This window comes from Acaromyces ingoldii (genome assembly GCF_003144295.1).
Source record: "Acaromyces ingoldii strain MCA 4198 unplaced genomic scaffold FA10scaffold_1, whole genome shotgun sequence".
In the NCBI taxonomy this organism is placed as follows: domain Eukaryota; kingdom Fungi; phylum Basidiomycota; class Exobasidiomycetes; order Exobasidiales; family Cryptobasidiaceae; genus Acaromyces; species Acaromyces ingoldii.
Window position 1 is genome coordinate 2,880,127 of NW_020290247.1, and position 25,978 is coordinate 2,906,104.

Genomic DNA, 25,978 nt, shown 5'->3' on the forward strand with positions numbered 1-25,978 from the left:
TCCGAGCTCAGCTTTTGGGCAGGAAAAATATTATAAAAAGTCGGCCACGTGCGTCGCGCGCTTTGATGCGGAGACCAGAGCCGTTTGTCCGAAAAGCTCAAGCTCAAGTCACGCGTGAAGTGCGCCCGTGCGGATTTTAAGTGTTGTTTAGGGGGGATCCTCGCAAGTTACCACGCCATCAGACACCATACCATGTCTCTGCTCGATCCCAATGCCCGAGCGACCGGCCAAGCATCTGCGCGCCTCCGAAACAAGGTGTCTGCACACCCGCGCCAGTCTTCGGGCGTCTACAACACCTTTTCGGCCAAGCAGATCTCGGGCCTGCGCGAGGCCTTTGGCACAATCGACACCGACTCCGACGGCTTCATTACGCGCAGGGACCTCGATGCGATGCTGGGCAACCTGGGCCAGGCCAACGAAGGCGGAAAGGCCAGTGCGGCGCTGATGCAGAGTGCACTCAAGGACGGCGAGGGCGCGACGGAAAAGGTCAACTTCACCCAGTTTCTCACCATGTTTGGCGAGCATCTCTCCGAGGTAAGTGTCTCATCTCGGCCCTCTCCTTCTTTTCACCACTGCTGACACGGACGATTGTCAACAGCTCGATGAGGCCTCGGACCTCGTGGCTGCCTTTGAGTGTTTTGATGAGCGAGACGAGGGCAAGATTGACGCTGGCGAGCTGCGCTACTGGCTAGGCGAAGTGGGCGACCGGATGCAGGACGAGGAGGTAAGTGCTGCTGCGCTTTCCAGTCGCACGCAATGCTCTCTAATAAAGATTTGCCTGCCTGCTTGCTGTCAGATCGACCGGCTCCTCTCGGGCCCGTTCATGGATCGAGGCGGACGCAACTTTGACTACAAGGCTTGTGAGTGTGACATTGACCAGAAGAGGAGGCAAGTGGAACCGGGTCACTGACGTCAATGTCCTGTTCATCACAGTCGTCGAAGCCGTCAAGATGAGCGAGCCCGCCGAGCTCGAGTAGAGGGCGCCCCTCCGCTGTATCTTTTTCGCTGTACCACTACCAACCGTTCGGCTTACTGATGAATGAATGCCACATTTGCTACATTTCTACATTTTACATGGTTGTTGCATGACTACAGATGACCGCGTCCCTCTTCCTCGAGCGCCTTGGCCACGGCCTCGATGACCTTGGCATGCACGGCCTTGTGGGCGGCGACGACGCCCTTGTTGGCCGTCAGTGTCCGGCCGAGGCCAAAGTCGAGGGGCCGTCCACGGATGTCGGAGACGGTGCCGCCGGCCTCCTCGAGGAGGAGCGAACCTGCGGCGTGGTCCCAGATCTTTTCGATGTAGCTGCCGTCGCCGACGGGCAGGCGGAGGTAGATGTCGCCGTCGCCGCGCGAGACGCTCGCGTACTTTGCCTGGCTGTCCATGCGCACCGAGGGCGCGGTGATGCCGAGGAGCTGGGCGATGCGCGAGTTTGTCCCGTGCGACGAGTGGCCCGACTCGACAGACTCGCAAAAGGAGGCCGACGCGAGCGAGGCAGCGCTGATGTCGCGCAGCGAGATGGGCCGCAGCGTGGGGTCCGTGAGGGAGCGCTGGAATGCGCCCTGGCCCCGCTTGGCGACAAAGATGACGCCGAGGTCGGTGCGCTTCTTGACCTCGTCAAAGTCGCCCTCCTTTGGCTTGGCTGCTGCCTTGTCCACGGGCAGGTTCGGGCAGCCCATGACGCCCAACTCGACCTTGCCGTCGACGATGAGGCCGAGGCAGACGGCGTACTGCCCACCGCGCAGGAAGCCCTTTGTGCCGTCGATGGGATCCAGCGTCCACATGCCTGCAGTGTTCCAAATTGGAGATCAGCTCCGGGTACTCCTTTCCCCGTCGGTGCTCCTCTCATGGCAGGCGTGCCAGACAGGCAGCAGAGACCTTCACTCACGACCCTTGATGCCCCCGGCATGGTTGCCCCGATCGATTGCCTTGAGCACCTCTTCCTCCTCGAGCGTTTTCGACAGCGTGTTCTGGCCCTCAACATCCCTGGTCAAGCCCTCGTTGGCGAGCTGGAGGACCTTTCGCTTGAGCTGCTGCTTGTCCTCTACTTCGCTCCGCAAATCGTCGGCGTCCTCCTCGCCCACGATGGCATCGTCGGGGAACTCGCGTGCGAGAATCGAGTTGACAATGGCCTGCGCCGAAAAGTCGCCCACAGTGACGGGCGACTTGTCCGACTTTGTCATCGACGACGAGGCGACGAGCTGCTGGAAGACCTGCGACGTCGTGAGCGAGGCGCGCAGCACCGCATTGATCGCCACCTCCTCCTCGCGCTTCCACTTGTTGCTGCTAGTCATCTTTCGCAAGCTGGCTGGCGTCGTCTTTGGTGCTATTCTTGCGACTTGACGAGATGCGACCCTTACCAGCAGCATGTACTCCTCCAAGAAGAAGCCCTTCGACACTTGTGCAAAATTTAGCCGCGCGCCCGTGCTCCAGGGCTTAGGCTTTGACCCCGACCACGTGGAAAGTGCCCGGCCAACGCATCGGTTCACTGCCCACTCTCCATCATCCGGGAAAATGCATGATTTGGCAAAAGATCAGATGGCCATCCCGTCGCATGCATGCATCTCTCAATCGACATGTCGGTCAGACAAGGCACTGCAAAAGGTTTCCCGTCTGGGTCAGGCGGGATGACGTAGAAGGAGGGTGCGCCAGGCCAAGGTGCGTGATTTCCCAAACGTTGTTGCAATTATGTACGGGCCCTCCACTCCACCTCTCAGGTCTTCTGACTAAGCCCCACCTTATAGAGAGCAGGGGCTCCAGCGGATGTGACCATTGCTCTTCCACCAAACAATCAATCAATCAACTACCAGCATGGCTACCTCTGATCCCACCGCCAAGAAGGCCTCCGATGCCACCTCGGGCATCTCGCCCCAGAAGAAGATCGACGGCGTGCTCGACCTGATCTCGCACCACAAGACGGGCATGCTGACCAGGTGAGAGCACATCTTTTGAGGGCACTCACTCTTCAACACCTTCGTGTTCTGACGGCCGACAAACCTGACCTCCTTAGCCGCGCGCCTGACGGAAAGTTGGCCAGCCGAGCCATGATTCCCGCCACGACCGAGGGTCTCGGTGGGTAGCCATTATTGCTTTCACTCACATACCGAGCGCTGACCACTCTTCTCGGACCACTGCAGTCTTTAGCTTCTTCTTCAACATTGAGTCGGGCAAGACGTCGGACCTCGAGTCGTCGCCCGAAGTCAACATTGCCTACCTGGACCCAAAGACGGGCGACTGGGCCTCGATCTCGGGCAAGGCCGTCATCAACCAGGACAAGACAAAGGTCAAGAAGCACTGGAGCAGCGCGCTCAAGGCCTGGTTTGGTGCGTCTGGATCATCCGATTTAGTTCTAAGTGCATTTCAGCTGACCCTCTTTGCTGCTGCCACAGACGACAAGAAGGACGGAAAGCACACGGGCGATGAAAATGACCCCCGGGTCGCCCTCATCGACGTGCACCCCGAGGAGATCCGCTTCTTCAAGGCTGACGGCAAGCTCCAGTTCCTCTACGAGACGGCCAAGGCTGCTGTGTCTGGCGAGGCAGCCAGCGGCGGAAAGCTGCTCGTCATCACCGAGGACGAGCTGAAGCTGGCCGGAAAGGTTGCCAAGTCTTGATAGAAAACAAAAACAAATGTCAATTTGATCAAGTGAAAAGGCGCTTTTTTTGTACAGATTTGGGGTGAAAGCGAAGATGAGAAGAGGGCCGAGAGAGAGATGTCTTGAGTGCGGTGTTGAGGCCTTGACGACCGTGCTGGATGAAGTTGACAAGTGCTGAGACGAAAAAGGGCTGGAAAAGATGGGCGCAGAAAGGCTTGCAACGGTGGGATCATGCTGGACGGGAGTGCACCGAGAGCAGCTGTACGGCAATCAGCGGCCACAGCAGGATGCCTCGCCGTAGAGACCTCTTATGGGTTCTTGCTCGCGTACATTGCCAATCCTGCCCTCGCCGCCGGGTCCTCGCCCGTTCCTTCGTCCGCCGCCCAGCCGAGGCGGCGCTGAGCCATGTGACGAGATGGCTTCCTGGGGTGAAAAGAGAGACCAGACAAACAGGAGGACGGCTGCCCAGAGCGAGGAGATAGCCTTGAGCAGCTTGGAGTGTGCGGGTGCATTCTGCCGCAGCACACCGTCGGCACCGATGTATGGCATTTTCCACGATTCGCGCCTCAGGCCCCCCCAGAGGTCGATGATGGTGGTGCGCGCCAGTCGCAGCCGGCCGAAAAACACTGGCTGTGTGCTTAGGGGTCGCGATCTTATTAAAATCTAGGAAAATTACAAGAATTCTGATAAATCCCTGCTAATGACTGATTCCTCAGATCATTATTCAAAAGACATCTAAGCTCTGCTGTGGCTAGCGGGCGACAGTACAGCAGTAGTAGCGTGTAGCAACACAGCCGGAGACCGTGTACAGACACGCACACACACACGGCCAAACCGGCCCTGCCTGCCTAGTTGTCTCGTTGGAATTGGACATTTTGTTTTTTTTTACCTTTTTTTTTCCACCGTGCCCTGCATCCACCCTGGCGACGGTGACTGAAGTCGCTCTTCTCTTACCTTTTCAATCCACGACGACGGACCCGCGGTCGGCAAGAGGCAGGGATACGGAGCTGCCCTCTCTCTCTCTTGCATTTTCCCACGACGCACCTTCGCTTCGCAGCTAGCAGAAAGGGGAGGAGAGTGCCCATGACGACAACCGTGTCGGGTCGCCTTCCATCGCTTGATTGAACCCAGTTAAATAAAAGGCTCGCAGCTGCCACTTTCTCTGGCGGCGGCGGCAGCAGCAGCAGCAGCGGAGGCGGCGGCAACGGCGGCGTCGGAGATACAGGAGAGCAAGGCGGCGGAGGCGTCGCGGTTGGTACCACTTTCACCACCGCCGCCGCCTCGTACCTACCCTTTTTGGAACAGCGACGCTGCACAAGGCGACGAACGTCGTCGACGACGCCAACGACGCCAACAAGCAGGCTCGGGCGCCGCCTCGGTATTATACAATGAATGGCGCGAGACAGCAGCAGAGCGCTGCCTATGGCAACGGCGTCAGGGCAGCAGGAGCGGGCAGCGGAAACGGGGTGTATGCCTACGGCCAGGGCAATGGGTCTCTGAGTAACGGCACCCATGGCATGGGCGTGGGCGTCGAGGGTACCTCGAGCAACTCAATGTCGAGTGGCACGGTGCCACATCGCAAAACCCCCTCGTCCAGCTCCAATCCAGCGGTGACGGGGTCAGGGCCAGGGCTTGGAGCAGCTACAGGCGGAAAGGTCAGACGCCCGAGACCAGACACAGAGGAAATTAAGAGGGTCGGGCGCATTCATTATCAGGAACTCCTCGGCTTCCTACGGAGCCACTTGGCAAGAGGTGAGCAAGTCTCGTAGCAGCAAGTTGTTCTTCTCTTGGCCCCGGCAGTCATACTCATCCACAATCCGTCCACCGCAGGGCAAATGGGGCCTCGGTCGAATGCCCGAGAGAAGCTGACCAGGCTGAGCAAGCAGCAGTTCACCGAACTGTCGACGGATGTTTACGACGAGCTCATGCGCAGGGTCGACAACGCTCGCAAGGGAGACGGTGCGTTGTGGACGTGATGAAGAAGAAGCTACATTCCCCCCGCTGACCATCGGCTTCTTCTCCCTCTCTCCCCCTTCTCTGACATAACCACAGAGATGCCCCACCTTGCCGTCCGCGAGGAGTTCCATCCGAAGCGGAACCAGGCCCGGCAGAAGCTGGCGACGCTGCCCAAGACCCGCTTCAAGGATCTGGCCTCAGATGTCTTTTTCGAGCTCGAGAGACGCTTCCCCGAACTCAGAGAAGAGTTTCGACCCGAGGCGGTCGAGCAGGGGACCGCCTCGAGAGAGAAGCCCAGGGAAGTCATTGCTGCACAGCCAAGCACGGCCGACGTCGTTGTGCCCAACAAGTCGAAGCTCGTCGAAGAGGACGTGACGGTCCCCTATGCCAAGACGCTGAATCGCACCAAGGACGGCGACAACGAGGAGCCTCCGCCGGGCTACGACCGCGACAAGGGCGAAAGCGATCGAGTCAGCATACGCGACTCGATTGTGACGGCAGACAATGACACTGATGCGTTCAATCGCAACACCGTTTACAGCCAGGCCAGCTCCGTTGGCACGGGCTTCTTCAACGGATATGCAGGTAGCAAGGCCACTGAAAGCATCGTAGCAAGCCCACACCTGGGGAGAAGTAGCGACAACGAGGCAAGTGTCCTGCCGTGCACCTATTTTTTCTTCTCTGACTCTGCCTGTGAGCTAACGCTTTGCCCCGCGCACACTACAGGGCTTGTCGACGGCATTTGGGATCGAGAAGATGCGATCAGATTACGAGTTCCGCATCGCCACGCTGCAGCAGCGTGTCACCGCCCTCGAGGCAGAGGCCAAGCAGGGCGGCTCGAGCAAGGAGGCCAACATACTGAGGGGCGAGCTTGACGGGGCAAAGGAGGTAAGCAAGCTGTCTTGCTCACACACTTTATCCATGTTGCATTTGTCTGACGCCAAGTTCTCTCTGCTAGCTGCACAACGAACAGCTGAAGTCGCTTCAAAAGGAGATCATTGAGCACCGCAACCGACACGACGCAAAGCACAGCGAACTCCAGGAGACACTCCGGAAGCTCGACGACCTCCACGACGAACATGCTGCGCTTCAGCAGGAGAGAGAAGAGCGAGGCGGCGTCAAGGGTGGCGAAGATGGCGAAGCTGTTCGCCAAGAGCTGGACTCGCTGCAGAAGGAGCACAGCAGGCAGGAGGAGCTCGTCACTGAGCTCCGGGGCGAGGTATCGTCGCTTCTCGAAGAGCTCAGGCAGCTGTCGTCACGCAACGATGAAATGCTGGCGGACAAGGACTCGGATCAGGCTGTCATTCGGGACCTGGAGAACCAGGTGTCGTCGTACAAGCGCAAGTACGAGACGGCAAAGACGGAGCTCAGGAACATGAAGGCTACCTCGCAGCTCTACGTGCAGCCGCCGAAGGCCGACGACTTCATGCCCGCTTCGGACAGTGGTGCCATCGTCGATGTCAATCTCACGGCATTCCAGAGCTCCATCGATGAGCTTCTGGCGGCTGCTCGTTCCAAGACGCCGTCCAATGTTCTTTTAGCCATGAAGACAGTCGTCTTGGCGACGACGCTGGTCACCGACGATGTGGCCAAATATGAGTCGAGGTCCAGCACCGACTCTGGGCCCAGTGAGGAGAAGGAGCAGCTGACTGCGCTGCGGGTGAGGGCGTCGAACACGCTCAACAACCTCATGACAGCCTGTCGCAACCACGCATCCTCCCATGGTCTTTCGCCCGTCAGCTTGCTGGATGCTGCCGCCAGCCACGTTGCTACCACCATTGTCGACATCGTCAAGCTCCTCAAGGTGCGCAAGGCCACCAAGGCTGAAGCCGAGGAGTTCGAGGCCACCTTCACTCAGAATGGCACACTGCCTAATGGCCTCAAGCCTCTGCACACCAATGCACTGGCTTCTTCGTCAGCCGCCAAGGACCCACCGTTCTCGCCCGGCTACGACCGGAACAAGGCTCCGTCAGAGAACCGCCTGAACCCTTCGTCGTCGACCAAGGGGGAAGGTCGCTTCTCGCCTCGTAGCCGCCATGGACCTTCTATGGGTCGCTATTCACCCGTCAGTTATCGCCCGGATCTCTCACGAAACAATTCGCAGGGTGAAGGATCGTGGAAGGACAGCCGGACACGGACGCTGTCAACGTCATCGGCCAGCAGCGCGGCGGCCGCCAACGCTGCTGGCAGCAGTGTCCCGGCGACTCCGGCGATGCCGATGCCGCTGAATGCGTCTGTGCTTCGCAGCAAGAGTGCTTCCAGCTCACGGCAGCAGAGCGAGATGGGCGACGAGCAGCAGCCTCCTCCGCAGGCGCAACAGGAGCGGCGAGACGATGCCAAGGGCGGCCAGGCGCAGACGAACGGATTCACCATCAGTGAATCTCCCTCCTGGGGCTCCAACCTGAGCGAGCAACAAGCCAAGGGCTCCATTGGCACCTCGTCACCCGACATGCAACCGCCTCTGCCGGCTGCGCTGCAGACGTCTGGCGATAGCTCCGTCGAAGAGAATTGGGCGGAACTTCGAAACTATATCAAGGTCCAAACAGAAGCCATCGTACACTCGATTCAGGCGCTTCTCTCTTCCATTCGCGAGGGGGCCCAATCGCACCAGCTCACCGAGAACCTGACGCAGATCACGACGATTGTCAGCTCCATCGTGGCCATCTCTGGTGACAATCTGCCCAATGACGAGCAGTCGAGACTCGAGGGCCCCAAGATCCTCAAGGATCTGGCCGATAATTGCGAGCGGCTGAGCGAGATGCAGACGAAGCAGGAGTTCGACAAGGCCACGAAGAGCGCAATGGCTGCGGCTAGCTTTGGCGTCGCAAAGGGTCTCAAGGCCCTCACCGTCCTCTTCGAGGCGGCCGACGACGCAGATGACTTGACTTAACTTCACTTCCTTCCTTCCCCTCTCCTCCCCCTCTTCCTTTCTCCAGACACCCCCCTTCTTTACCTCCTTCTCCACTCCCACTGGTCCTTCACGCATTCTCCCTGGATCTTTTCTCCGCTGCTTGGCTTTTCACTTTGCTACCTTTGCCCCATTCCTAGCATCTCATTTACTATCACGGAACTCTGGGACGTTTGGTTTCTCTCTTTCTCTTCCTCCTTTCCCCTCACTCTCCCCCCCTCTCTCTCTCTCTCTCGTCCGCGCGCCCTCGCAAATGTGTCAACATAATCCAATATAAAGTAATGCCCTTCAAACGACGTCGCAACAATCTGCCCATGTGCCTTTTGTCCCACTACTTGGTCTTCTTGCTGTCCCGGTCCTTGTACGGACCGATGTCGAACTTGAAGTCTGCGTACCGGGTGAGTCGCTCGACGAGGCCCTTGGCGCCAATGGTCGCGCCCGTGAGGACACCTCCTTGCTTTGCGAGCTTCGACAGGCCGGTGCCCTCGGCAATGAGCAGCGCCGCCTCGGACATCATCTCGGCGGCACCGACGTAGCCGCCGTCGTGGGGGATATACAGGCGTGCCTCGGCCGCGCCCGCAGTAGAGGAGCCGGACGCGCCGGCGGGGTAGGCGACAGCTCGGACATCCAGGAACGCGTGTGGGTAGCGAAGCTTTTCGTCCGACAGGCCGTAGTTGGGCGGGAGAATCTTGCGCAGGGCCCAACGGACCTGTAGTGATTTCCAACAGATCAGCCAATGTGTTGCGAGAGGGCCTTGGCGGCAGATTCTCCCACTCACGGGGGCGAGGTGGACCTGGCAAAGGAGCACGAATTGGAGAAAGTATCCAATGAGGAAGACGAGAGGTCGAGGACCAGGGACGACAAAGGCGTCCCGGTAGCTGAACTTGGGTCCGTAGGCCTCCTCGGACTTGGACTGCTCCAGGAGCCCGTGTGAGAGGTTGACAATGCGGTGGTTGTGCGGGGTGAAGGGCGTGTGGATGCCGTAGCGACGGAACTGGGGCATCCACATGGCAGCGCCGAAGCGAATAGGCTCGTATGCTCCTTTTACTGTTGGAAGAATTGATGTAAGAATGAGCTAGGAGGAAGAGACAGAACAGCTCGACTCACAGGGGCTGAGCCAGTCGGGTCGAACGTCGAGGAGCTGATCACGGTCGACTTCAGCCATGTCGCAGGCAGAGAGAATGGTGCCTCCTGATAGCTGTTACATGTTTCTGTGAGCCAATCACTGGAAGGCGGCTCGCTCAGGGCTCTGCCTAGACTCACCGAGCCCTTTGCGACAAAGGCAGTGTCAACGCGGCCAACCTGGGCCCCCGTCTTTTTGAGCTGCTGCACGGCAAGGTAAGTTGCAAGGTCGAATGGCAACGAATCGAGGCCCACAGATGGAGCCAGGATGACGCCCTTCTGCTTGGCCTTTTCTCCGAGGTTTTCGATCAGCGACGCATTGAAGAGGGTTTCGCCGCTCAGGTCCAAGTAGTGTGTGCCCGCTTCCACGCAGGCAGTCGCAATGGCCTCGCCGCCGAGAAGACGAAAGGGTCCGACGACGTTCATGAGGCACTTTGCCTGGGTCACCATGCTACGGACAGACGCAGCGTCGAACGTGTCAGCGACGATGGTTCCAACGTCGCTCGAGAGGCTCAGTTCCTTTCGCAGCGATTCGAGTCGCGAGGACGAGCGGCCTGCAATGGCCCAGCGGGGCGAGCCTGGGTGTTTGGACAGGTGCGCGGCACACTTCTTGCCCGTGTAGCCCGTGGCGCCAAAGACGACGACATCGTACTTGTGTTGACTAGCCATTGTCGACGAGGTTTCCTTGTTGGAGGAACAGAAGGAAGAGGGTTCAGTCCCGTCGTTCCGCACTTGTGAAAGAGGAGCCCCGAAGAGCAAGATCCCACCCGTGCGCTCGCTTGCTCCTCGGCGATTCTTCCCTCGCCTTCGCGCCTCCACAGCACCTGGGTGTTCGGGCCCTGTCAAGAAGAAATAAAAAATAAAAAATAAAAAAGCACGGAAAAACACTCGCGTGGCCCTATTTCAGGCCCGTGATCCACGACGCGACTTTTTAGCAGCGTGAGGCGTGAGCAACACCTGGTCCAACAGAAGCAGGCGGCGGGATGGCGACCAGTTGGCAGCGCGGCGAGCCGCCTCGGGACGCCGGTGGGCAGAGCAGTGGTGGGAGCGGTTTGAAGAGGAATGAGAGAAGCTCTGCGTTGACAGCATACCGCGATTCAACGATCCTGCCACCCAGCCCTCCCCTGCGTCGGTTGCTGATGCAGCTGGAGAAGGACCATCTGATCCAGTTGGCACTTTGTTGGATTCACCGGGACCAGACCAGCCCTTCGCCGTCGATTGTGCCGCCCCAGCTCTCCCGGAGAGCACCACGGCGGAAAAGAAGCGCGTATGGCGATTCAGATGACTCGGACGACCTCGACGGTCCGATGCAGGACGACACGGCAGCCTTTCTCGATCTGCAGGAGGAACGGCGCGCTCGATCAATCACCGAGCTTCGAGCGCTCTGGCGAGACTCCATGTCCGATCTGAAGGTGCACCGCAGGGTCGCCGTCGACCGGATCCTCGAGGTGGACTGGCCCCAGGGGCTGAGCTACGGCATGATCGCTCAGGTGGCCTTTGAGCATCTCCGGACAAGACGGCAGCCCCGGGACTGGGTCGCAGTCTGCCTCGACTTTGACCGGGAGGCGATATCAAGGTCCGAGGTGCTTACGATCGAAAGCATTACGAAAAAGAAGAAGAAAAAGACAGGAGCGCCCTCGACGGACGCCAAGGCGAAGCTGGACCAGCTGACACCAGCTGCGCTTCGAGACCGCTTCTCAAAGGAGCTGAGCCATATGTTCAGCCATGCGCTCCACCTCGATGTGCCCGTCGATCGCGACAACGTCGATAGAGCCACAAGCTCCAGTGAAGTCGCGCCGCTTGCAGACGACTGGACCTGGCCCTTCACCCACCTCCGCCTCGTACTGTGCGAGACACCTGCCGACGTGTGCTCCGTCGGCCTTCATATCCTGCACTTGCCTCGCACACCCTGGTTTCTCATCTCGGGGAACCTTGGTCGAAAGGGCGTCGAGATCAAGGAGCAGTGCCTCACACACCTCGCCCACTCCGTCGAAGCGCGACGAATGCAGATGCCGCGAGAGATCCCATGGCAGAAGAGGCAGAAGAATCTCGAGGCCGATTTCGAAGTCAAGGGATTTGGGAGGATCTCGCAGAGCCAAGTTAGAGGCTCCGATCCGATTGCATTGTGCGAGGTCCTGCAGAAGAACCAATGGGTCCGCGACGATGTATTTCGAGCGGGCGAGGTCGGAGGCGGCAAGGGAAGAGCGATGAAGAGGGGAGACGCCGAAGATGGGCCGTTGGTCAGGGCGGAAAAGAGAAGACGGCAAGACAAGACTGGCATATACCGAGACGCACTGGAAGATAGAGACGAGGAGGACGCGCAAGCGCTGCCTGTGGAAGAGGACAGAGCGCCGGTGCATCCGACGGTGCAGAGAGTGGCCAAGCGCAGGGCGGAAATGGAGGAGCGCAAGACGAAAATCGAAGTGCAGGACCTCTTTGGGGAGGGCGAAGGCGAAAATGATGAAGCAGTCGATGACGAAGAGCAGGACGAAAAGGATCTTCCCAGAGTCGAGAGAATCGATTACGATGTAGGTTCCCCCTTTGCTCCTTCTTTCATTACTTTTCTCTTTGGCGTCTTCGTGCTGATTCTATCTCGACTTTCCAGCTCCGACTACCGTTTCCGCACATCGACGGCTATGGGGAAGTCGACGACAGCTTGACAGTGGGCGTGGACAAGGTCGAGCCGATCCACCTGCGCCTGCAAGGAAGCCACGTCCTGGCTGGCCTGAGGAGCCTGGTGCGGTGTGGCATGGAGCGCTCTGTCGCGACCGGAGAAAGCCGGGGACTGCCGACGTGGTTGACCGAGGTCAGGAGCACAAAGGTCAAGGTGGGCATCGCGACAGACGGATCTGAAAGCACCGTCCAGGCGCAGGGGGAGCAGGGTGAAGGTCTGCGCGACGATGTCTTCTCAGACGACGAGGACGAGGATGATCTGTGATCTTAGGACTTGCCCTATCTCAATTGTAATTTTAATATTTCCTCTCTTTCCTCTCGAGCGGAGGTGGACGATAGACGGAGCTCGGTCGGAGTGCTAGGGATGTGGCGCTCGTAGTCTTTCTTCTTCATTGCAAAGTATGCTGTATGAGAGGGGACACAATGGGCTTGGATACATGACTGGATGTTCAATGAGATGGGGAGGGAGAGAAAGCATGCCGAATGGGATAGCAAAACGTATCAAGACATGGAAAGGGAAGTGACGGTATAAGTGTAGTTTCAAGCCCGCCTCTATAAATTTTCCTTCCGACCAAGCTCTCCTCTTCCTCGGCTGCGTTGGCGCAAGCGAATGTCGCCGCCTACTCCAGATTAGCGAGCTCTTCCCGCAGGCTCGCCTCCGTTTCGATCTTTTGAAGCTGCGTCTGTTCGAGCTTCTCACCCTTGTCCCGCTTGTCCTTGAGCTCCTGGATCGCCTTGAGCTTTTTGTTCAAATTGCGAAGCTTCTTGTCGATTGCGCCCATCTCCGCTGCATTGCCGCCGACATCAGCCGCGCCGGAAGCGAGGGGTGCGGCAGCTTCGGGAGCTGGAGTGGGTGGCGTCGAGGTTCCGGCGCTCTTCTTTTTGTTGTTGGCGCCACCACTGCCCTTGGCACCGCCCTTCTGCTGCTGCTGTTGGGCCGGTTGCGAACCTGGAGGCGGTGCAGCGCCCGGCACGCTCCGCTTTCCGCCCTTTTTGCCCGGTGGAACATAGGCGCCGCTGCCGTTGGAAGTGGACGAGCCATTTCCGTTGGCATACGCCTCCTCCCTGGCCTTTTGGAAGACGTCGCTTGCTGGTTGGCCGCGCGCACCAGGGGGACGGTAGGCACCTGTGGGCCGGCTCGCCTTGGCTTTGAGCGCCTCGAGGGCAGTCTGAGCGGCTGGAGAAGGCGTCGGTGCTGGAGGGAGTGCCTTGGGGAAGGGGAACCGCTCCATGCTGTCTGAGGCGAGCAACGGCCGCCAGCTGGCGTGATACAGCTCATTGATGAGGTCCAAGTGGACCAGCTGGCCGGTGCAGTGCCATATCCGAACGCCATTGTCGACCCGCAGCCTGGGCGAGAGCGTGGCCGTAAGGATGAACTGGCCATCGGGCGACCATTGGCAGACGCTCGAGTTGCTGCCGTCGAAGCTGAAGAGCTTTCCAGCAGCGTTTGCTTCGGCACTCGTCCCAGCACTTCCGCCGAGCTTTTCTCGGTCCCAAATGTCGACAGTGCCCGACAAATTCCCGAAACCAGCGATAAGAAGCAGACGACCTTGCGGATTGAATGCAGCGACATTTCTCGACGCGGTGCCCAGTTCAGCAATGACGTTGACCCTGTATGAAAACAATGTCGTCTTGGCGGGCATGTAGCCGTAGATGACGACAAATTCACGACAATTTGGGTTCCACTCGAAGTCATGCACGGGGCCTTCCTTGTCCAGCGCCACTCGACAGTCAAAGTCTCCCCTCGTCGACATCATGTACAGGTTCGTTTCGCCATAGTATGACTTGCCGGTTTTGTCGACGTCGGTGGAAGTGAGGAAGAGAAGAGCGGTTCCCGCCGTGTTCCACTTGATTTGGATCTTGTCGGCCTTGAAGAATGTCTTTTGGGAAATGGGTGCCGGCGGTTGATCTGGCGTCGGGATCAGCGAGGCCAACGAATAGACCCGCACCGAGGCGGGGGCTCCCTGTGTGGTGTACTACAGTCAGCAGAGTTGTCGGATCTCAGCGTTAAACATCTGACAAACCTTTTTCTCTCCACAGAAGACAGCAACGCTTGGCTTCTCTCCAGGGCCGATCTCGTAGCTCGTCATTCCCTCGAGCTTGAGTCTCCCAATGACACCCTTGCTATCAAGCGCCGCGGGGTCGAACACCTGCAGCTCCCCCGAGACGAGCCTGAGAGCGGCCGTTTCACTCTGTGCAAATTGAAAGTGACTTATGTCCCTCCCACTCTCAGCATTCGCATTTTCACCCTTGGCTTAAAACAGGCTCAGAGAAAAGACTCACCACCCTTCCTGGCTCTTTCTCTCGAAACTGCCGACGCACTCGCCCGTCTTTGCGTTCCAAACCTTGAGGTTGCGCTCATTGTTTCCATCCTGGTCCTTGTACGGCCTCTGCCAGGTGCTTAGCCAGGTGCCTCTGGGCGAGAACTGCAGGTCGACAACCTTTTCGACGGGCAAGACGTGCGACTGGCGGCACTTGTTGTCCTGCGCCGACGAGGTACCCGTCTCGGTGGACGACGTCGTCACGAGCAACACGGCTGAATCGAACGCCGCGGCCAGGAGCGAGCCGTTGGGGCTGTACCGAAGCGCTCTTGCCGACGAGTTGACGAAATCGGCATCGAGGGTGTCGGTCGTGAGCGACTCGTACGAAGGTGGGCCAGCGTAGACACCAATGGACCTCTGCGATCGCCAGGCATACTGCGAGTCGAACGTCGTCATCTTTCACTTCCTCCTCTTCTCTATCTTTCAGAGAGAGGCAAGGGGTGGAAAGCAGAGGTTTGAAAAAGGGGACAACCGAGCGAGGAAGAAGCAAAGTTCAGCTTGGCCCCGGTCCTCTCTGTTTCGCTTTCAAGGTTCAAATCGACTTTTTCCCTCACGTGCAGGACCGTCAATCCACCCCGCCTCCTCCCTTGTTCACCTTCGCTGGGGCCGTGGGACAACGCCGATGAGGTCCAAGGACATCGGCGGCTTTGCCAGGCATGTCTGCTCCGTGCACCGCCTTGCGGGACCTCTGCCCAGGCGAGCAGCGGTGGCAGCAGACTACAGTAGGCTATCTCCCCGCAATACCAATATCACGGCCATTCGGTCCGTGACTTCTTCAGCTGCAGCAAGAACCCAGCGCTCAACACCGGTGGTCGACGGGACTCCTGTGGGCAGCACAAGGGTCAAACAAGACACAGCCAGTGAAGAGACGCGAATCCTTGCACTCAAAATACAGGATCTTGTCTCCCTTGAGCTCTTCCCCTGTCATGTCGACGTCCTTGGCGAACACCGAAGAGGATCGGGCCTTTCCACCCCTTCCTCTTCTCCCCCCTCTTCTTCTCCCGCCCTTGTGTTAGCCATTGTCGATTCGTCAGACGATGCTTTCGAGAGAATTCCTATGGAGCCAATGGACACGGGCAAGAGTGAAGCACAGGAGGCGCGTATAAAGCAGCTCCTCGTCTCTTCCCGCCTAGCAATAAGTCGTGGTGAGGACCTCTTCCTGCCTTCATCCGACACCAAGCTTGAGCTCCAGTGAGTGCAGAGGGACTTCTCCCATTCAAAAAAGCTGCATGAGTCTCAGATTGAGAGGAAAGAGCCAGCAGCTGATGCCGCACCTCTGCGCCAACTCCCTTCCTTCCCTTCTCTCCCAGCTATATCCCAGAGGCATGCCGCGGCGCCGCCCAGCTCTTTCTGACGGGCTCAACATCCTACATTGATTTCCTCCAGCTCCTCGCTCGTGAGGGCTACGGTCTGACTCTCGACAAATACGGCCTATGGCGTCGGAAGGAGGTGGGCGACGTTTGTGCTGAGGAGGAGGCCCTAAGGACAAGAAGGACAACAAGGGGTCAGGTCCAGGGTCAGGGTCAGGATCAGGGCCAAACACCGCCCGGCATCACCATTCGAAAGATCGATGATGAGGAGACAGCTTCCAGACCGGCCGAGCCCGTCCTGAAAACAGAAACAGCAGGCGAGCAGAGGATGCGGCAGATGAGAAAGGAGATGGGCCTGCCGGAGGATCTCGATCTATCCTTGAGCCTCGATGACGGCCCGACGGGGGTGGCTCAGACGATGGACGTCAACAATACCTCTGTTGACGAAGGAGAAGCGGTGGAATGGGAGCGCATCCAAGTCGGCAAGGGGTCAGAAGCAGACATTTTGGACGTCCTCGGTCTCGTCTGGCTTCCGCCAGAGCTAAGGTTCGTCCGGGACCCCTCTCAATCAACCGACCAGGAGGGGAAGAGGGAGAACACAGAGTAGAGTAGGAAAAGAGGCAATTGCTATCATCAATCCTGCTGAGAGATAGAGAGGAAATGACATTAAGGATTGAGAAGGAGAGAAGAATTGAGCTTGCTCAAGTGAGATTGTCCATATGTATGTGAAGATGATCAACCGCCCCCTGGGATCTAGAGATGCCGGGGCGAGAAACGTTTGGTCGGGTCAGGGAAATGTCGGAAGAAGAGGGCAGCTGTGAGGGCGGAGAAGGAAGAGCGTCCTGGTGGGAGCAATCGAGGAGCCCTTAGTTGAGGGGAAGCGAGATGCAGCCAAAGTTGATCAGGCCGTTCTGCGTGACGTTCTTGCAGCACTGTTGTGGAAAAAGTAGTGTTGTGAGCTTCACGTAGATCAAGCGCCCGAAGAAAGATGACGGTGCCACACTCACCACGGGCGAGCTCTTGCATGTGTTGGACACTGCGACGGAACCGCCAATGCCGTTGATGGGGAGCTGAGCGCAGTTGAGGCCAATCTGACCGACGACGTCGTTGACGCCGAGGAGGCCGGCGAGCGTCTTCTTCTTCTGGCTGTCGTTGATCGTCTGGTCGCAGCACTGCACCGAGCCCTGCGAGCAGTCACCCTTGACAACGTCACCACGCTTGCGGGGCCTCTCGCCACGTCCGTCGAGCGACCCTGTGCCGGCAGAGCCCTCAGCCAGGAGCGACTGTGCGTACTTGACGGCTGCCTCGGGGATCTCGGTGACGAGGCCATCGGCAGCAATGTTAACAGAGGCCGAGGCGTAGGTGGCGCTGGCAATAGCCAGGATGGAGAAGACACGGAGGAACTGGGGCAAAACGACAAGGTCAGCTCTCACCTGCTCTTCACGGTTCCCAAATGCTCGCGTCCAAATCCTCCTCCCCGCCCTCTTTCCCTCTGCTCACCTGCATTGTCACTAGGAAGCAAAGAAAAGAGAGTGATCCGTAAACGACGGTGAATAAATCGGACGGGGTGCACAGAAAAGGGAGGGAGAGAGAGCGATGGTGGTGACCAGACGGCAGTCCAGGGCCGTGTTTCCTTTTGTATCTCTGCCCGTTTCTTGCCCAGTCCCACCCCCAGGTCCGGTCCTCCCAACCTGAACTTGGCTCGGTCCAAAAACAATATAATACGATGCTGCACTCTGCACTTTGCTTGATTCGGCCTCGTTCACATCATGCTTCAATACAAGCCCCTTGAATTTGGCTTTGCCCGGAGCGCATATTCACCGTCTGATATGCTGCGCTTCCCTGATGATCTCACGGCTCTATCTCTTCCTCTGGCCCGGCAAGTTTTGCCATTATTGACTGACTTGCCACGGGTACACATTATTAGGCACCAGTCGAGCCAGCGAGGCATGCTATGTGTTCTGAGTTGTATGTACGTTGCAGCCTGGCACGATCGCATTAGAGCGCGCTCGCTTGATGCACAGTAGAAACGAATGAAAACAACACCGAAAAAAGATGGGGTTGGCGGCGGCTGAGGCAAGCCTGGCATCAAACAAGACACGTCGATTGTCGGGAAATAACTCAAAAACTGGAGCGCGTCTCGAGGCAGCGCTACAATCATTAGCCCTGGCATGCGACATGTTCCATGCGAAGGGACAGGTCTCGAAATAAACTCGGCCAAATGAAGTGGAGATTTGCAGGTTGCTCCATGCTAGCTAGGCACTGTAGATACATTAATTCCTCTCCTCTCATCGCTGCCTATTTTCCCAACCGTCCATCTGTGAATCTACCTTTGATCTTCTCTTCGTTTCCCTTTCCGTCCTCGTTCAGGCCCGGCGATCAACTTTTGCGACGCTGGTCTAGGCGCTTAACTTTACTGAGCCTTGGCTTGTCGCTCGGCTTTTCGGATAGCACGCTTTCGGATGCTTGCTTGCTGGTCTGCAATCAATTAAAGAACGATTCCGTGCTTCGTTAGCAGACGGCCAAGCACAGGCTAGCAGAGCCGCAGAGATGCGGAGGGAGAAAAAGGTACTGACCGTAGGTAAAGCTGAGTCGGTAGCGGGTACCGACAAGGTTGGTAATGATCCAGTCAAAGAGGCCTTGCATGGGCCAAACGGTGCCTTCAAAGGGTCGTCCCTGGGCACCGCCTTGCCTTCCAATCTTTGCCAAGACGTTTGCAACGTAGGGCTTCGGCATTGGGATGAGCGCAGACGACTTTCGGATCTTGCTCATGGCCGAAACGACAAAGTAGGTGTTGAGCAGCTGCACCGTAACGCCCGACCGGCTGAGCTCTTCGCCCAGGGCGGCATTGAAGCCGATCAAGAAGGCCTTCGTGCCAGAGTAGGTTGAGAGCAGCGGGGAGGGAAACTGACCGGCAAAGGAGCCCAGTTGGAGGACCAGGCCACGCTTTCTGTTTTGTCCGTGAGCTGGTCAGCATGTCTCTTCTCGAGGGTCAGGCAGAGCTCGAATACGCACCTTTTAACCATGCCAGGCGTCACGATCTTGGTCACACGCAGTGTTGCAAAGACGTTGATGTTGACAATGTTCTCGAGCTCCTTGTCCTCGGTTTCGTGAAAGGGCACAGGCATGTTGTGCGACATGCCCACGTTGTTGACGAGCACGCCAACGTCTCGATCGCCGATGGCCTTTGCGAGCGCGGCATAGTCATCTGCCGTGGCAGCTGCAAAGTCAATTGGGAACCAGTCGACCTTTGCCCCTGGTGCAGCTTGTCCTGCAGTCCCTTAGAGTAAGCTTTCTTTTCTTTTCCATCGCTCATGCGCGCGAGTGCGGTCACGCACCGATTTCTTCCTGCACTGCCTGGAGCTTGGCCGTCGTCCGGCTGGCCAAAAAGACATTGAAGCCGCGCTTGGCGAGTTGAAGGGCAAACTCTTTGCCAATGCCGTCAGTTGCTCCCGTCACGACAGCCCAGGCGCCCTGGCCGGGCTGGCCCTTCTTAGCTGCGCCAAACTTAGACAGAGACACGCCCGGGAGCACATAGAGGTCCAGAACGAGCTGAAGGATCGAAAGCGCCCAATTGAAGACCACGAGACCCCCCACGGCGGCGAGAAGGACCAGGGGAACCGATACCTTTGTCGTCGTCGTCGAAGACGCTGTGACCCTCACACCACTCCTTTTAGCTATTTTCCAGGCTGCACTTTATGTTGAGCTTACGGAGACTCACCGGCGTGAAGCTGCACCTTTTCCTGAAAGCTACTGAAGAAGTTCATCTCGTCTTCTGTTTGCAGCGAGCGGCGACGTCTTCTCTCTGCCCGTTGCTAGGCCGAGAGGTTCGAGTGAAGAAGTTGCGTCCCAACCACGCTGAGTCTTCCGTGTCCCGAAAAGCAGCCACGTGGCAGTCAAGAGTGCACGGCCTGGTTTCCATCTGAGCTGGCGGACCGCGCGCCAAAGCAGAGGCGAGGCAAACAGAGCAGGCGCGCGCGCCACAGCTTTTGAGTTGGTCTCAAAGTCATCGACTCTCGCCTCCTTTACCAACCCTCCCCTGTTGCTAATCATCGCGACCGCGGCAGTCACCACAGATTCACCTTTCTCTTTCTCATTTTCTTCCCTTCACGAGCGAGGCCCAAGATAGACTTCTGAAATGGTGTGTGCGGGTGGCTCGCTACTTGCGATGATTCAGTCACTGATCATATCTCTATCTCCAGGACCGAATCAAGGAGGTACGCTCTCCTCGCTCAGCATGAGCCTGATCGTCTCTGTCTCCCACGCGGTCTCGCTGACCCCCTTTCTTCTTGCTCATTTTTAGAAACTCAATTCGCTCCGCATTGAGGCCGATGCCGCCATCGAGCGCGCCGAGGCGGCCGAGGTGAACAACAAGCGCCTGGACCAGGAGAACCTCCAAAAGGACCAGGAGATTGCCTCGCTCCAGCACAAGCTCGGGCTCCTCGAGGGGGATCTGGAAAAGGCAGAGTCGAAGCTCCATGATGCAAAGACTAGCAAGGACGAGGAGGAGAGCAGCCGGTCGGCCGCAGACGGCCTCCAGAGAAAGATCAGCCTCCTCGAGAGCGAGCTCGACACGGCCGAGAAGAACCTGAGGGAGACGACGGAGAAGTGCGTGCTCGGCTGTCGATCTAGGCATGTTTTTCCTTCTAATCGCTGACCTCTCTACTTTTTGATTCGCTTCCATAGGCTCCGCCAGGTTGACGTCAAGGCTGAGCACTTTGAGAGGCAGGTGCAGCGTGTCGAGCAGGAGCGCGACCAGTGGGAGCAAAAGTACGAAGAGGCGCAGGAGAGGTACCAGGCCTCCAAGAGGGAGCTCGACGAGGTGGTGCAGCAGATGGAGAGCCTGTAGGAAAGCGTCGGTCTATGCTCTTCGGCCGCCTCGCCCCCGATCGTCTCCCTTTCCTCTTCTCTCGAGCCAGGGCCAAGTGGACCGAAACAGATGGCCAGCTTTCTCTTCTCTCTTTGTGTCTTCTTATACTTCCTACTCCCTCATACAGCACCTTCCTGGTCCTGACTGAGGCCTGCGATCGGATCGCTTCATGTCAGAATGAAAAAGCGCGCGCAAATTCTACAAGCAAAAGCAGCAGCTGCAGCCAGTGTGTGTATGTGTGTGCAGATGTACATTTCGAGGTCACCGAGAAGAAAGAAGAACAGAAGAGAGACAGGCGAATGGGGAAATAGAAAGGGAGCAGGAGGAGCCTAGTAGCCACCTCGGCCACCGCGGAAGCCACCGCCGCCTCTTGAGCCTCCGGCACCGCCGCGGCCACCTCCAAAGCCGCCGCCGCCTCGAGGCGCACCCCTCCCGCGACCACCGCCTCGGTCGCCGCCGAAGCCTCCTCGCCCCCGGGGTGCACCACGTCCTCCACCGAATCCACCACGGCCCATGCCTCGTCCGCCGCCCCGAGGAGCGCCGCGCGCTCCGCCTCGTCCACCTGCACCACGCTTCGGCTTAGGACCTGGTTTGACATTATCAGAGAGGAAGAAACATATGCAGCAGCCAGATGCAGCTACACTCACCCTTGAAAAGTTGTTTGGGCTTGGGAAGGAACCTCTCGATGGGCAGCAGCTTCTCGCCGCTAATGTAGACCTTGTCGTTCTCCTTGAAGCTCGAGGCCACCATGCCCTGGTCCATCTTGATGGTAAAGTAGACCTCGTTGATCGGCCCCAGGATCTCGTCGACCTTTCCGATCTGCGACTTGTTCTCGAGGCTGTTCGTGTATCTCTCGTGTCAGCAAGAGCCATCTTTGATGCTCAAGCCTTGGTGTGAGATGCCATGGACTCACTAGATGGGAGCATTAAAGTAGGGGACCTGCTTGGCGTTTGTGCTCGCGCAGAGCATCTCACCCTCGACTGCGTGCATGAAGCTGCCCATCTCCTGGACATACTCCGGTGGTCCTTCGGGGACCCTTCCGCCATAGCCGCCTCGGCCACCGCCCCTGCCACCACCACCGCCGAATCCACCGCCAAATCCACCGCCGCGACCACCGCCGAAGCCTCCTCGGCCACCACCACCACCGCGTCCACCGCCTCGGAATGACATTTCGCTAGAGGGTTGCGCTAAGTTTCTTTTACCGGGCTCTCTGCTCGCCTGTTGCGTGCTCGCCGTTTCCGTGGATGCTCGACGATGACCTCCTTCAACGCAAGTCAAATTTGTAGCTCCAGACCCGGTCAGAGGAGGAGGGTGAAGCTTTGAAAATTCGCAGCTTCCCATTTGCACGTGCTTCTCTTTTTCTCCTCTGGTGTGACAGAAGAGTGATCTTCATGACATTCTCGGATGACATAGTTTGACTCGCGTGTTTTGGACGCCGCCGTCGATCTCGTCGCTCACGGTAATGGTGACCGCCGCATTTGGTGGCCCAAGACGAATAAAACTTCATCACGAACTACCTGTTGAGCTGCTCATGGACGGTATAGCTGTTTCGGAAAAGCTCATTGTATGCGCTTTTGGTACCGCTTCGGCCGTGTATCAATATACTTGGTAGTTGGCACCGTGATATATGGCTCTACAGCCTCTAAAACATTGTCGGCGAAAATAGATAGCAGGGGTCTCACCTTGCCGGGTACCGACGCCAAGAGCGAGACAAGTTACTGCCTTGGCGGAGCATGGTAAGGGGCTCGGCTCTAGCACCGGCTTCACTTTTAATCAATAATCAATAATAGTAAGAGATGAGATTGTCGTGCCCGAGCATTGATGACGAGAACGCCATCATCGGGTAATGGTGCCCGAAGGCAGGATAGTCTAGCAGCAACTGCTCGAACTAGCAGTAACAACACTTCTTCCAGGCAGCAAGCGGCGATACATGACGAGTGGGAACAGTCACGGGCGCTCTCGACATAATCCAAATGGGAACAAGAGTTGGGCGAAAAATTGGAGAGATGCGCAATTATCACAACTCACGCAGTAATCGAGGTCATCGAGGCTGTCGATGATCTAGCAATGCACTACAAAAGACTACATGGCATCGAATAGTGCCTCTAGAGAGCAGGCGAGCAGGCGAATAACATAGGGGCCAATACTGACGAATTCGTAATGCATCACCGGCCTTCACTCGCCAGTTTCGTCGTCGTATGCATTGCTCTTGCAAATCGGGCCTATCACGTATACAGTCTTCCTTTTACGACGACGGAAGCAAGAAGACTTACGCCATACCGATCGATCACCCGTCGGAGTCCTCGTCGAGACGGGGCTTCGCAGGGGAGTTCATACAGAAGTCGCATCTGAACATAATATCGAGATATACGACGGGTACTACGAACTACACCACAGTATAGAAACACACGCAGGACAGAGCGAACGCCGATTGTCTCACATTACCAAGCGCACACAGGACCTAGAGCAGAACACGTCATCGAAACATTCCAGACACACGACCGCGGAACACCACACAAAGCAGAGGAAGAGCGGTAACGCCATATGACATAGGTTGTTCGCCGGGCTAAGAACTATGGTACAACAAAAAGAGCGTATGCGGTGGTAGTGTATCTCGAATGGGGAACGAGACGTCTAGCTGCCACGCTCGCCACGGAGCCTCCTGGCGAGGGCAATGTCCCTGGGCTGGATGGTGACACGCTTGGCGTGGATAGCAGCCAGGTTGGTGTCCTCGAAGAGCGAGACGAGGTAGGCCTCGGCCGACTCCTGGAGGGCCATGACGGCGCTCGACTGGAAGCGGAGGTCGGTCTTGAAGTCCTGTGCGATCTCACGGACGAGGCGCTGGAAGGGCAGCTTGCGGATGAGGAGCTCCGTCGACTTCTGGTAGCGACGAATCTCGCGGAGAGCGACCGTACCAGGGCGGTAACGGTGGGGCTTCTTGACACCGCCGGCCGAGGGGGCCGACTTGCGGGCAGCCTTGGTGGCGAGCTGCTTCCTGGGGGCCTTGCCTCCGGTGGACTTGCGGGCGGTTTGCTTTGTGCGGGCCACTGTGGTGGGGCGGAGATGTAAGCATGCGTGTGCATGGGAAGTATGTTTGTGCCTGACAGCAACTCACTTGTGGTAGGTTGAGGTAGAAGTGAGGTACTTCGGGAAAGAGGTGAAAACTGGAGTGGGGAAGGGATGAGATAGACGATTTGATTCGGCTCCCTTTTCTACTTTTCGCCGTCTAGCTCGAACCGCAGAGGAGACGGAGAAACGGCGTGGCATGCGTCATTCAGAATTCCGCCCGGTCTCGTGCTCTGTCAAACGGGGTCTATGAGCAAGCGACGCCATTTCTGTGCCGGAGAAATAAGCAGTCAAGGCAACGCCATAAATTCTCAATCAAAGACGCGTCGAGAGTCTCAGTGCAGGCAGTGGAGCAGCCTCACGTGCCGGACTTGTCATTGAAATGGCGTCGCGTTCTGATCACGAAACGGAGTTTTATTTTAATGGCGTGTCTTTGTAGAGGCCTGGAAAACGAGGCTCGTTATCGACATTTTTTGACGTCGAACCCCACGTTGGAGGCGGAACTCACCAGTCGATTATAAGAAGGCGGGCTTTCGGTCGGAGGGTGGATCTTCCCTTCATCAACTCACTCGCTTCGGCAAACAACACTTCCACCCACCACCACCCCACCTTTTCAACCTTCTATAACAATGTCTGGACGCGGCAAGGGCGGCAAGGGTCTTGGCAAGGGCGGCGCTAAGCGTCACCGCAAGGTGAGTGACAACTGAACAACAGACATTCCCGCAGCGACTGACATTGATTCCGCTCCGCAGATTCTTCGTGACAACATCCAGGGTATTACCAAGCCCGCCATCCGCCGTCTGGCGCGTCGTGGCGGTGTCAAGCGTATCTCGGGCCTGATCTACGACGAGACCCGCGGTGTCCTCAAGCTCTTCCTCGAGTCGGTCATCAGGGACTCGGTTACCTACACTGAGCACGCCAAGCGCAAGACTGTTACCTCGCTCGACGTCGTCTACGCCCTTAAGAGGCAAGGCAGGACTCTCTACGGTTTTGGCGCATAAAGAGACTTTTTTCTTTGTCTCTGTTTCTGTACTATAGCCTTCTATGCCTCTTCCGCATGTGACATATGGCGCGCTCGCGACCGCTACCCTCTTCTGTGATCTGTGTGTGTGTGTGTGCTGCCCATTGCAGGTTCGTGCTGGGCCCCGTGCGCTCTCGTTTCGCTTTGATCATGGTCTTTGGTATGCGTCCAAGGAAAGGACATGAAGGACAGTGTGAGCTTCAGAGATGGGTGTATCGACTTCAAGCTCGCACTCAAGCTCGAAACCAGAGCCAACGCTCTGCAAGGGGACTGTAGGGGACCAGAGCCACAGTAGTTGGTACACACGATCATATGGACCAGAAGGCTCGGACCAAATCCCGGCGAAACCCGCCGGGATTCTTGATCCTCACCTTCTGGCGTAAGATCGTGTGTACCAAGTACTGTGGCTCTGCTCCCCTACAGTATCGTCCCAGGCCGGCGAGACATCAGCACAACATCACCTCACATCAGCAAGAGACCTGATAGGGAACCGCACACGCCGTGGCGAAGCCACGGCGTGTGCTGCGCCTTCAGCTCTGGATAATATATTTGTTCCTTCTCATTGTTTGAACCCTCAGAAACAATGTGCGGTAGACTTATTTTTGACCGCAGCTCTTACATCGTGAATGTTGTGTCTCATCCTACCGACCCATTTTTCAACCCTCAGTCAAGAGAATCTGGCGCGTCAACGGAAGACCACAGCCAGATGAGGGGTATCTCTACGAACTGAAGTAGAGGAAAGAGTGTTATGACAGCTGATATTATACATGGCTACTACCTTCGTCCTGGTCCAGACCAAGTAGGGAAAGGGAACTTCTTTATTCTTCGCTATCATTTGCGCACTCGTTCTTGGCAAAGCCCCGGTCGAATTCTTCGGCTCTACTCAGAAAGCGCCTACACACCTTGCAAGGGACGTCGTATGTGCACGTCTGTCGGTGGATCTCGACCTCGTCCTTGAAATTGAGAAATTTTGACGAGACACCAATCATCGACCATGCCCGCATCTGCCTTTGACAGGTGACTGGCAACGGTGGTGCTATAGCATGTGAATTTTCTGCTTTCTGCTTGTCGAGCGCGGCCTTTTTCGTCCTTACATCCGGCTTTGGCGTGGACAGGTCGAACGATGTTGAGGCGC

At 57.5% G+C, this 25,978-nt stretch overlaps 14 protein-coding genes across 14 annotated transcripts; 6 read left to right on the top strand and 8 right to left on the bottom strand.

Annotated features, from left to right (window-relative positions):
- Nucleotides 1–169: 169 nt before the first annotated feature.
- Nucleotides 170–1,062, top strand: FA10DRAFT_248066 (EF-hand). Its single transcript, XM_025519477.1, has 4 exons — nt 170–534; nt 599–724; nt 797–860; nt 934–1,062. The coding sequence occupies exons 1-4, from the start codon at nt 193–195 to the stop codon at nt 975–977; spliced, it is 576 nt and encodes a 191-aa protein (XP_025380935.1). The 5' UTR covers nt 170–192; the 3' UTR covers nt 978–1,062.
- Nucleotides 1,034–2,628, bottom strand: FA10DRAFT_264346 (putative MET22-protein ser/thr phosphatase). The gene is made up of 2 exons (XM_025520611.1): nt 1,890–2,628; nt 1,034–1,787 (listed from the first exon to the last, which is right to left on the bottom strand). The coding sequence occupies exons 1-2, from the start codon at nt 2,293–2,295 to the stop codon at nt 1,090–1,092; spliced, it is 1,104 nt and encodes a 367-aa protein (XP_025380936.1). The 5' UTR covers nt 2,296–2,628; the 3' UTR covers nt 1,034–1,089.
- A 167-nt stretch (nt 2,629–2,795) lies between these two features.
- FA10DRAFT_264347 (hypothetical protein) lies at nt 2,796–3,663 on the top strand. The gene is made up of 4 exons (XM_025520612.1): nt 2,796–2,934; nt 3,012–3,073; nt 3,139–3,324; nt 3,391–3,663. The coding sequence occupies exons 1-4, from the start codon at nt 2,813–2,815 to the stop codon at nt 3,612–3,614; spliced, it is 594 nt and encodes a 197-aa protein (XP_025380937.1). The 5' UTR covers nt 2,796–2,812; the 3' UTR covers nt 3,615–3,663.
- A 203-nt stretch (nt 3,664–3,866) lies between these two features.
- Nucleotides 3,867–4,470, bottom strand: FA10DRAFT_257975 (hypothetical protein; the record flags this gene model as incomplete). The annotated part of the gene is made up of 2 exons (XM_025519883.1): nt 3,867–4,222; nt 4,422–4,470. 2 exons carry the CDS (start codon nt 4,468–4,470, stop codon nt 3,867–3,869), a joined length of 405 nt encoding a protein of 134 aa, XP_025380938.1.
- Nucleotides 4,471–4,498: 28 nt separating this feature from the next.
- FA10DRAFT_274041 (hypothetical protein) lies at nt 4,499–8,750 on the top strand. The gene is made up of 5 exons (XM_025523195.1): nt 4,499–5,348; nt 5,427–5,555; nt 5,649–6,205; nt 6,279–6,440; nt 6,511–8,750. Exons 1-5 carry the CDS (start codon nt 4,985–4,987, stop codon nt 8,440–8,442), a joined length of 3,144 nt encoding a protein of 1,047 aa, XP_025380939.1. The 5' UTR covers nt 4,499–4,984; the 3' UTR covers nt 8,443–8,750.
- Nucleotides 8,574–10,417, bottom strand: FA10DRAFT_264349 (hypothetical protein). Its single transcript, XM_025520613.1, has 4 exons — nt 9,724–10,417; nt 9,568–9,658; nt 9,239–9,507; nt 8,574–9,169 (listed from the first exon to the last, which is right to left on the bottom strand). Exons 1-4 carry the CDS (start codon nt 10,249–10,251, stop codon nt 8,792–8,794), a joined length of 1,266 nt encoding a protein of 421 aa, XP_025380940.1. The 5' UTR covers nt 10,252–10,417; the 3' UTR covers nt 8,574–8,791.
- Nucleotides 10,418–10,531: 114 nt separating this feature from the next.
- FA10DRAFT_264350 (hypothetical protein) lies at nt 10,532–12,597 on the top strand. Its single transcript, XM_025520614.1, has 2 exons — nt 10,532–12,110; nt 12,188–12,597. The coding sequence occupies exons 1-2, from the start codon at nt 10,722–10,724 to the stop codon at nt 12,518–12,520; spliced, it is 1,722 nt and encodes a 573-aa protein (XP_025380941.1). The 5' UTR covers nt 10,532–10,721; the 3' UTR covers nt 12,521–12,597.
- Nucleotides 12,598–12,621: 24 nt separating this feature from the next.
- FA10DRAFT_264351 (translation initiation factor eIF-2A) lies at nt 12,622–15,067 on the bottom strand. Its single transcript, XM_025520615.1, has 3 exons — nt 14,539–15,067; nt 14,280–14,466; nt 12,622–14,219 (listed from the first exon to the last, which is right to left on the bottom strand). The coding sequence occupies exons 1-3, from the start codon at nt 14,970–14,972 to the stop codon at nt 12,876–12,878; spliced, it is 1,965 nt and encodes a 654-aa protein (XP_025380942.1). The 5' UTR covers nt 14,973–15,067; the 3' UTR covers nt 12,622–12,875.
- A 1,396-nt stretch (nt 15,068–16,463) lies between these two features.
- Nucleotides 16,464–17,489, bottom strand: FA10DRAFT_264352 (hypothetical protein). Its single transcript, XM_025520616.1, has 3 exons — nt 17,387–17,489; nt 16,894–17,289; nt 16,464–16,818 (listed from the first exon to the last, which is right to left on the bottom strand). Exons 1-3 carry the CDS (start codon nt 17,390–17,392, stop codon nt 16,753–16,755), a joined length of 468 nt encoding a protein of 155 aa, XP_025380943.1. The 5' UTR covers nt 17,393–17,489; the 3' UTR covers nt 16,464–16,752.
- A 636-nt stretch (nt 17,490–18,125) lies between these two features.
- On the bottom strand, nt 18,126–19,671 carry FA10DRAFT_264353 (NAD(P)-binding protein). The gene is made up of 5 exons (XM_025520617.1): nt 19,608–19,671; nt 19,225–19,536; nt 18,902–19,157; nt 18,463–18,836; nt 18,126–18,364 (listed from the first exon to the last, which is right to left on the bottom strand). Exons 1-5 carry the CDS (start codon nt 19,651–19,653, stop codon nt 18,300–18,302), a joined length of 1,053 nt encoding a protein of 350 aa, XP_025380944.1. The 5' UTR covers nt 19,654–19,671; the 3' UTR covers nt 18,126–18,299.
- A 247-nt stretch (nt 19,672–19,918) lies between these two features.
- FA10DRAFT_264356 (hypothetical protein) lies at nt 19,919–20,972 on the top strand. Its single transcript, XM_025520618.1, has 4 exons — nt 19,919–20,027; nt 20,089–20,103; nt 20,190–20,494; nt 20,573–20,972. The coding sequence occupies exons 1-4, from the start codon at nt 20,025–20,027 to the stop codon at nt 20,733–20,735; spliced, it is 486 nt and encodes a 161-aa protein (XP_025380945.1). The 5' UTR covers nt 19,919–20,024; the 3' UTR covers nt 20,736–20,972.
- Nucleotides 20,973–20,990: 18 nt separating this feature from the next.
- On the bottom strand, nt 20,991–22,028 carry FA10DRAFT_248089 (Gar1-domain-containing protein). The gene is made up of 3 exons (XM_025519478.1): nt 21,670–22,028; nt 21,404–21,594; nt 20,991–21,342 (listed from the first exon to the last, which is right to left on the bottom strand). The coding sequence occupies exons 1-3, from the start codon at nt 21,924–21,926 to the stop codon at nt 21,086–21,088; spliced, it is 705 nt and encodes a 234-aa protein (XP_025380946.1). The 5' UTR covers nt 21,927–22,028; the 3' UTR covers nt 20,991–21,085.
- Nucleotides 22,029–23,281: 1,253 nt separating this feature from the next.
- Nucleotides 23,282–24,115, bottom strand: FA10DRAFT_237339 (histone 3). Its single transcript, XM_025519103.1, has 2 exons — nt 23,872–24,115; nt 23,282–23,803 (listed from the first exon to the last, which is right to left on the bottom strand). Coding segments are annotated over exons 1-2 (414 nt in total). The 5' UTR covers nt 23,873–24,115; the 3' UTR covers nt 23,282–23,390.
- A 206-nt stretch (nt 24,116–24,321) lies between these two features.
- On the top strand, nt 24,322–24,915 carry FA10DRAFT_274046 (histone-fold-containing protein). The gene is made up of 2 exons (XM_025523196.1): nt 24,322–24,514; nt 24,575–24,915. Exons 1-2 carry the CDS (start codon nt 24,452–24,454, stop codon nt 24,821–24,823), a joined length of 312 nt encoding a protein of 103 aa, XP_025380948.1. The 5' UTR covers nt 24,322–24,451; the 3' UTR covers nt 24,824–24,915.
- Nucleotides 24,916–25,978: the final 1,063 nt, after the last annotated feature.

Excerpts from the sequence above, each read along its gene's own strand:
- FA10DRAFT_274046 (XM_025523196.1), top strand. The coding sequence starts at position 24,452 with ATGTCTGGACGCGGCAAGGGCGGCAAGGGTCTTGGCAAGGGCGGCGCT. Across the intron at positions 24,515-24,574 it reads GCGCTAAGCGTCACCGCAAG|ATTCTTCGTGACAACATCCA; the intron begins GTGAGTGACAAC and ends TCCGCTCCGCAG.
- FA10DRAFT_264356 (XM_025520618.1), top strand. Across the intron at positions 20,495-20,572 it reads CTGAGGGAGACGACGGAGAA|GCTCCGCCAGGTTGACGTCA; the intron begins GTGCGTGCTCGG and ends TCGCTTCCATAG.
- FA10DRAFT_264352 (XM_025520616.1), bottom strand. Across the intron at positions 16,819-16,893 it reads CATGCAAGAGCTCGCCCGTG|TGCTGCAAGAACGTCACGCA; the intron begins GTGAGTGTGGCA and ends TTTCCACAACAG.
- FA10DRAFT_248066 (XM_025519477.1), top strand. The coding sequence starts at position 193 with ATGTCTCTGCTCGATCCCAATGCCCGAGCGACCGGCCAAGCATCTGCG. Across the intron at positions 535-598 it reads TTGGCGAGCATCTCTCCGAG|CTCGATGAGGCCTCGGACCT; the intron begins GTAAGTGTCTCA and ends GATTGTCAACAG. Across the intron at positions 861-933 it reads CAACTTTGACTACAAGGCTT|TCGTCGAAGCCGTCAAGATG; the intron begins GTGAGTGTGACA and ends TGTTCATCACAG.
- FA10DRAFT_264353 (XM_025520617.1), bottom strand. The coding sequence starts at position 19,653 with ATGAACTTCTTCAGTAGCTTTCAGGAAAAGGTGCAGCTTCACGCCG. Across the intron at positions 19,158-19,224 it reads GGCAGTGCAGGAAGAAATCG|GACAAGCTGCACCAGGGGCA; the intron begins GTGCGTGACCGC and ends AAGGGACTGCAG. Across the intron at positions 18,365-18,462 it reads CCGACTCAGCTTTACCTACG|ACCAGCAAGCAAGCATCCGA; the intron begins GTCAGTACCTTT and ends AATTGATTGCAG.
- FA10DRAFT_264346 (XM_025520611.1), bottom strand. The coding sequence starts at position 2,295 with ATGACTAGCAGCAACAAGTGGAAGCGCGAGGAGGAGGTGGCGATCAAT. Across the intron at positions 1,788-1,889 it reads TGCCGGGGGCATCAAGGGTC|GCATGTGGACGCTGGATCCC; the intron begins GTGAGTGAAGGT and ends GGAACACTGCAG.
- FA10DRAFT_264350 (XM_025520614.1), top strand. The coding sequence starts at position 10,722 with ATGCAGCTGGAGAAGGACCATCTGATCCAGTTGGCACTTTGTTGGATT. Across the intron at positions 12,111-12,187 it reads TCGAGAGAATCGATTACGAT|CTCCGACTACCGTTTCCGCA; the intron begins GTAGGTTCCCCC and ends TCGACTTTCCAG.
- FA10DRAFT_264351 (XM_025520615.1), bottom strand. The coding sequence starts at position 14,972 with ATGACGACGTTCGACTCGCAGTATGCCTGGCGATCGCAGAGGTCCATT. Across the intron at positions 14,467-14,538 it reads AGAAAGAGCCAGGAAGGGTG|TCACTTTCAATTTGCACAGA; the intron begins GTGAGTCTTTTC and ends GAGGGACATAAG. Across the intron at positions 14,220-14,279 it reads TCTTCTGTGGAGAGAAAAAG|GGAGCCCCCGCCTCGGTGCG; the intron begins GTTTGTCAGATG and ends TACACCACACAG.
- FA10DRAFT_274041 (XM_025523195.1), top strand. The coding sequence starts at position 4,985 with ATGAATGGCGCGAGACAGCAGCAGAGCGCTGCCTATGGCAACGGCGTC. Across the intron at positions 5,349-5,426 it reads ACGGAGCCACTTGGCAAGAG|GGCAAATGGGGCCTCGGTCG; the intron begins GTGAGCAAGTCT and ends CGTCCACCGCAG. Across the intron at positions 6,441-6,510 it reads AGCTTGACGGGGCAAAGGAG|CTGCACAACGAACAGCTGAA; the intron begins GTAAGCAAGCTG and ends TCTCTCTGCTAG.
- FA10DRAFT_248089 (XM_025519478.1), bottom strand. The coding sequence starts at position 21,926 with ATGTCATTCCGAGGCGGTGGACGCGGTGGTGGTGGTGGCCGAGGAGGC. Across the intron at positions 21,595-21,669 it reads TACTTTAATGCTCCCATCTA|CCTCGAGAACAAGTCGCAGA; the intron begins GTGAGTCCATGG and ends ATACACGAACAG. Across the intron at positions 21,343-21,403 it reads GCCCAAACAACTTTTCAAGG|GTCCTAAGCCGAAGCGTGGT; the intron begins GTGAGTGTAGCT and ends ATGTCAAACCAG.
- FA10DRAFT_264347 (XM_025520612.1), top strand. The coding sequence starts at position 2,813 with ATGGCTACCTCTGATCCCACCGCCAAGAAGGCCTCCGATGCCACCTCG. Across the intron at positions 2,935-3,011 it reads AAGACGGGCATGCTGACCAG|CCGCGCGCCTGACGGAAAGT; the intron begins GTGAGAGCACAT and ends TGACCTCCTTAG. Across the intron at positions 3,325-3,390 it reads CGCGCTCAAGGCCTGGTTTG|ACGACAAGAAGGACGGAAAG; the intron begins GTGCGTCTGGAT and ends CTGCTGCCACAG.
- FA10DRAFT_264349 (XM_025520613.1), bottom strand. The coding sequence starts at position 10,251 with ATGGCTAGTCAACACAAGTACGATGTCGTCGTCTTTGGCGCCACGGGC. Across the intron at positions 9,659-9,723 it reads CCTTTGTCGCAAAGGGCTCG|CTATCAGGAGGCACCATTCT; the intron begins GTGAGTCTAGGC and ends AACATGTAACAG. Across the intron at positions 9,170-9,238 it reads GCCAGGTCCACCTCGCCCCC|GTCCGTTGGGCCCTGCGCAA; the intron begins GTGAGTGGGAGA and ends AAATCACTACAG.